The sequence below is a fragment of the Arachis ipaensis genome, chromosome B09 (assembly GCF_000816755.2).
Source record: "Arachis ipaensis cultivar K30076 chromosome B09, Araip1.1, whole genome shotgun sequence".
Taxonomy (NCBI): Eukaryota; Viridiplantae; Streptophyta; class Magnoliopsida; order Fabales; family Fabaceae; genus Arachis; species Arachis ipaensis.
Window position 1 is genome coordinate 144,686,420 of NC_029793.2, and position 5,988 is coordinate 144,692,407.

A 5,988-nucleotide genomic window follows, 5' to 3' on the forward strand; every position below is an offset into this window, starting at 1 on the left:
GTGTAGGTGACAAAAAAAAAAAAAAAACCACTGACTTTATTTAATTTGTTTCTTTTTGTTTTTTTTATTTTGTTCCTTGACGAATTTATCTCCCTGTCAGGGCAAATTCTGATGAGAATTTGAGGAGGGTTCCACTTTCTTCGAGGTGTACGCTTCTAACACAAAACTAAATTGGTAATGCTAAAGAGAAAAAAAAAATCGTAAATTATGACTGTTTTTAATTAATTTTTTTTTATCGTCGTTCGTTTTCAATGCTGATCTACGCAAGATTGTTGAAGGTTGGGGTTAGATTACAGCAGGAACAACTACCAAAAGTTATGTTATCCATCATATTTTTGTATGTTTTTTAGGCTAATTTTTTTTTTATATTGGTTAAATATATGTGTAATACATTGTTATTGGAAAATTAGGTATTTTTTTTATATGGTGTTTTATTCTGATTTTTTTAATGAAAAAAATAAATTACAAATCGGAGGGTCCGATTTGCTTAAAGAAAAAATTAAATTTCAAATCGGAGGGTCTAATTTGTATTTTTTTTTTAATTTGTTAAAATAAAAATCGGACGGTCCAATTTTAACATTAAAAATTTTTTATTTTCGAAATTACAAATCGGACCGTTCGATTTGTGATTGTTTGTTTAAACTTCGATTTGTGTCATCTCGTATCCAAATAAAACACCTCTCTCCTCACACCATATTGTCATACACGTTTCTCTCTCCCACATGAAAAATCAAAAGCTCGTTTTCTTAGACTATAACTGATTTTATTGTCAGAATTCTCTGTAGATACCACTCCTAGTTGATTCAAAGATTGTGACTGGCTTTGATCTTTTTCTTCAGGTGGATTAAATGAATTTTGAAACGATGTTGCCTTTAATAACCATTGCGAAGATTGTGAAGATCCCACACCTTCGAACACAAGTTGTATTCACAACGAAACCCTAGTTTGAATGCAACCAAACCGCAAATCGTACATGTATTACATTTACAATAAGTCTCCAATTGGAATGAAACCAGACCACCACCATGCATGTTCAAATTCAAGCATTTACAATTTGAACTTTCTTAACTAATTTGAATCACTTTGCATCCAAATTAATTTTGGTTTTCTTCTCAAGTATGAACTTCTGCAGCATCTCCGTGCAATCAGGTGACAAGTCTACGGCGGATCCCTTAGGGCATGGACTCAATTCATCCAAAGCTTGTAGAACCAATCAGAGGTGGCGCGGAACAAAGAAGTCGCACTTGTTGATGGTTCGGAGAATGCATTCCACTCTTCAGAGTAATTGAGATTGATGTAGTTGCAGAGGGGGCTGTAGAGGTATGAGTATACAGTTAATCAGTTGATTGGAATGAATCTAATTTGATTTGATTTGATTTGATTTTTTTTGTCAGTGTCTGATTTGATTTGAATTCGATTATATCTCATACTAATCTCACCGATCAAATTTAAATTTAAATTTAAGTTTATTCATAAGAAATTGATTGAATTTGATTCAAAAAAATTTTATTTAAATCAAATCGAGTTAATTATCTTTTATTTGACAGTTTTACGTCCTTTTAACAACAAGATAATAATAAAATTTAAGTTTAAATAAGTTTTTAAACATGTTTTTTTATTTAATCTCTTAAAGTTTGTTTTTGAACCATGAAAATTAAAAAAAAAATGATTTTAGTCTATGTTATTTGTTGGTTTCACCAATGATAGTTTGTTACCCTAAAATTTAAATAGGTTTTTCCATGCACAATAATAATGCAATTTAAATAAGTTTTAATTATTGCTATACAGTTAGCACTTTTATTTAGTCTTTAGAGGGCATCTTTTTAATTTAATTATATAATATTTTGTTAATGAAATCATATCTATTTTGAAACGCATATATAGTAATAGTATATATATGATATGATATGAAGATTTAGAAAGGATATGATCACTTTTCTTTGTGTATTTTAAAGATAAGAGTAAGCAAATAAATAACTTCCTTTTTTAAATTAAAGCTAAGCAAATAAATATAACTAACAAGCATAAATTACAAAACGTTACCAAAAAAAATAAAAAACTAACGGAATGTGGAATAATAAATAGCATAATCAATGATCATCTAGAGACTTAAAAAGATATTAAAAATAATTTTTTTTTTAATTTAAAAAACTGGTCTTCTCCACTATTCATTCCTAAATCATATTACATAAGATTGCCAACAAACTAATCTTCACTAAAGATATGAATCATATGATATCCTTGCTAAATATATATATCAACTGCATACCATGGGTAAAAGTAAAAAATAAAAAACTAAGCTAAGCCCTGTTTGATGGTTTATTGGGAAACCTTAAACTCATTATTCCCTGTTTCCCAATGGTCAGCAACAATTCTTCTCAGCCTAATGACTGGTGCTGGGTCAACACTAATCTTGCATTGGAAGACCTTGATTCTGCCATGGAAAGACTTAGCTTGTCCATCGTGTCTCAAGAAAACTCAGCAGCAGCAAATAGTGTTGACCCTCATGAATATACTTTGACTCATTCCACATTGGAGGAAGCTTCTTCTGAGCATGGGAATCGGAATGTTATGAATAACTATAATAATGGGGCCATTGTTCAAGGTGCTCTTCTTACTTCAAGCCATGACTACAACGGCTTCACTAGTACAGAACAAGAGACTCATGATGTTGAGGAATCAGTTGCACAAAGACTCCGAGGTATCAGGGGACACATGGTTACACTAGCAATGGATCAGTGGGGTTGCCGTTTTCTTCAGGCCATAATTGATAATGGCATTCCCCAAGAAATTGACATGATTCTCGACGAGGTGGAGGATCACACACACGAGCTTATGACTCATCACTTTGGTAATTACCTAATTGAGAAGTTTTTCACATCAGGAAAGCTCACTTTTTATCAATTTCAAAGGATTCTGCTTTGCGTCGTCATGGACGTACAGCAGCTCAAGCATACCTGCATGAACGACCACGGGTAAGTTCTATGTGATTTAATTTTGATTAATTAAACTTAGCTAGTTAAGGTTAAGTGCGATTTTAGTCCCTAACGTAGAGGCCGAACAAAGCCTTTTTTTACTACAAAATCGTTTCTAAGGTTTAACTTAATTTTAAAATAGTTTTTTTTTACCAAATTTTTTATTTTTATTATCAAATTATCCTTAAATAAAAAAATATAAAAGAAAAAAAAAAGGAAAAAACGGGTTAAAGACTTAAGGAAAAGGGGAAAAGGGAATCATGCTTTTGGGGGGAGGGGTGTCAGGGAAGAAGGGGAAAGGAAGGTGGAGAAGGAAAAGAAGGGGGAAGGGGATCAGCAATCTTCTTGCCCAGCTCATTGCCAGCTACGTCCCCGCGTCACGGTGTAGCTATGTCAATGGAATTAGGATCAAGCTGAGTCGTGCCGATTGGTGGAGGTGGCCGAGGGAGGAGTACGATCGCTGGAGCTTGAAGGGGAGAATGGGGAGGCGCCGCTCCAGGCCACGGCGGAGGACGGTAGCGTGAATTTCCAGGAGGTGGTGGACCGACTTGACGTCGATTAGGAGTGCGAACTTGTCTGCGTTCGGGAAGTGAGGCGGTGGTGGTGGTGGTTGGAAGTTTGGAGGTGGTGGTGGTGCCGCTGCTCTTCTTCCTCGTTAGCTCGCCGCTGCTCTTCGTCGCTGGGTTCCAATTCTGTTTCTGATTAAGTTGATTATTCTGTTTCTATTTCTGATTTGTTAATTACATTGTTAGATTGGTTGATTTGTTGATTTTGACTCTGATTATATTTTGATTGATTCCATTGTTTTTCTGTTTTTGTTTTGTTTCTGATTCTATTCTACTCTCTTCTGCTTCTCTGTTTTAGTTTTTTTATATCAATTAATTGAAATTTTGTTGTTGCTGTTGAAATTATATTGCTCTTGTGTTCTTCTACTTCTTTATTTTGATGTTGTTGTGAATCTGTGATGGAGAAGAAAAAGAACTGGGTATTACTGTAACGGAGAAGAAGAACCGGGTATTTTAGTGAAGGGGGAGAAGGGTATTTTGGTCCGAAGGATGATTTTAAAATTAAGTTAAATCTTAGAGACGATTTTGTAGTGAAAAAAAGGCCTGGGACGAAATAAATTTTCAGCCTCTACGTCAGAGACTAAAATCGTACTTAACTCTAATTATCATTGATCATTGATAATTATAGTTGAACTGTGTTACGTTTTAGTTGTTATTATGTGGTGCAATTAGTCTGATGCATATAAGGTTGTCTGTGCAGAACTAGGGTAGCACAGAAGATGTTAACAAGTCTGAGAGATCCAGTGCATATTGCTTATACTATTAGAAGACTTATGTACATCACTGTGCCACTGCTGAAGAATGCTAATGGCGGTTATGTCATTCAACAGTGCGTGAGAGTTTTCACAGAATCGTGTCAAAAGGTAATGAAACAGTATCCTATAGATACACATGATTATATGCTACGTTTTCTTATATGATTACATGTATTGTTGCACTAGACTCAATAGGATTATCTTTTTTAATAGACCTTTAATTGAAACGGTTCTGCTATTTTAAAAATATTGTTCGTTGTTAACAAAAAAATTACAAAATATATATATATATGTACTGCTACGAAAATCCTGCTAGACTGGCTTCCACTTAAGGTATTCCTGTTTCAACACCGAAGAAATCCAACACTGGTAAACTCATATCTCAAGGGACGGAGGTACCTTAGATTAGAAGCCCATACATAAGTACTGGGACTTAGGACTGCAGGAAATAGGATAGCCACTAGGCCAGCTACTAAATACACACGCACTAAACAATATATGGTGAAAGCATCTTCTCTAGGAGAAAGAAAAAGAAATCCATAATGGCTTACAGGGCTTACCCCTACTCTTATGCTTGACTAGAAATTATGCTTGCTTAACTTGATACTTAAAGAATGAGACTTTTTTATTTTTTCTACTTTTGAAAACTTATTTCTTAGAAGTTGCATATTCTATGATTTATTGTTGTGCAGAAAGTTTGAAAAGAATATGTAAATGAACTTTTTTGTTAGGTTATTTTCGATGAAATAGCAAGGAACTGTGTAGATGTTGCAACAGATAAAAATGGGTGTTCTGTAATTCAGAAATGTATGGCCCATAGCGCGGGAGTCCCCATACTGTTACTAGTTAAAAGCATAATAATAAACTCAGAAATACTCTCAGCAGATCCATTTGGGTTAGAACTCTTCTATTGAACAGTTTGTTCTTTAACCTTAATTCCTTCATCAAATATATCTAAATCTATATTGTATAGTTTAATTTCTCTCTAAAGTTGAGTTTCTTCTTGTGACTGTAGAAACTATGTGGTGCAGTATATAATTAAAAGGAATATACTAGAGCCACCTGTAACTAAAATGATAATACTACATCTTCGCGGTCACTATGCTGAACTCTCTATGAACAGGCATGCGAGCCATGTAATAGAGGTACTGTTTAGACATTCTGAACCCACCGATGTTGACATTATTATTATGGAGCTCGTCAACAGCCCCGACTTTGTCAGTGTCCTTCGACATCCTTATGGGAATTATGTTGCTCAGAGAGCATTGCAATTTTCCACGGTATTTCTAACCTCTTTTGTTGCTACACTCACTGTTTTTTTTTTTTTGTCAAATTAACTTTATCATGGAACATTCTAGAATGGGTCTACAAGACTTATGCCGAAATATTTGTTTACTATTTACTCTTTTTTTTTTCCTTCCCTTCTGTTTGTATTGCAGGGCGTTACGAATAGAACGCTTGTACATAGAATTTTGTCAAATTACGCATATCTGCATGCCCATCCCTACGGTAAAAGGGTCCTAACATATATCAAAGGAATCAGGCGGGGTGGGTAAGGAATGGATTTATAATGTACCACATGTATGTTGTGTTTAGAGTGCGTTTGGCTTTAAAAGTTTTTTTTTTGAGATATTAACTTATGAAAAGTAATAATATTCATGTCTGATGTAATTTTTAAAATTAAATTATAGT

General features: G+C 34.1%; 1 protein-coding gene across 1 annotated transcript; it reads left to right on the forward strand.

Annotated features, from left to right (window-relative positions):
• Positions 886-5,981, forward strand: LOC107618436 (pumilio homolog 12-like). Its single transcript, XM_016320500.2, has 6 exons — positions 886-1,320; positions 2,367-2,975; positions 4,242-4,404; positions 5,028-5,191; positions 5,312-5,576; positions 5,736-5,981. The coding sequence occupies exons 2-6, from the start codon at positions 2,440-2,442 to the stop codon at positions 5,850-5,852; spliced, it is 1,245 nt and encodes a 414-aa protein (XP_016175986.2). The 5' UTR covers positions 886-1,320; positions 2,367-2,439; the 3' UTR covers positions 5,853-5,981.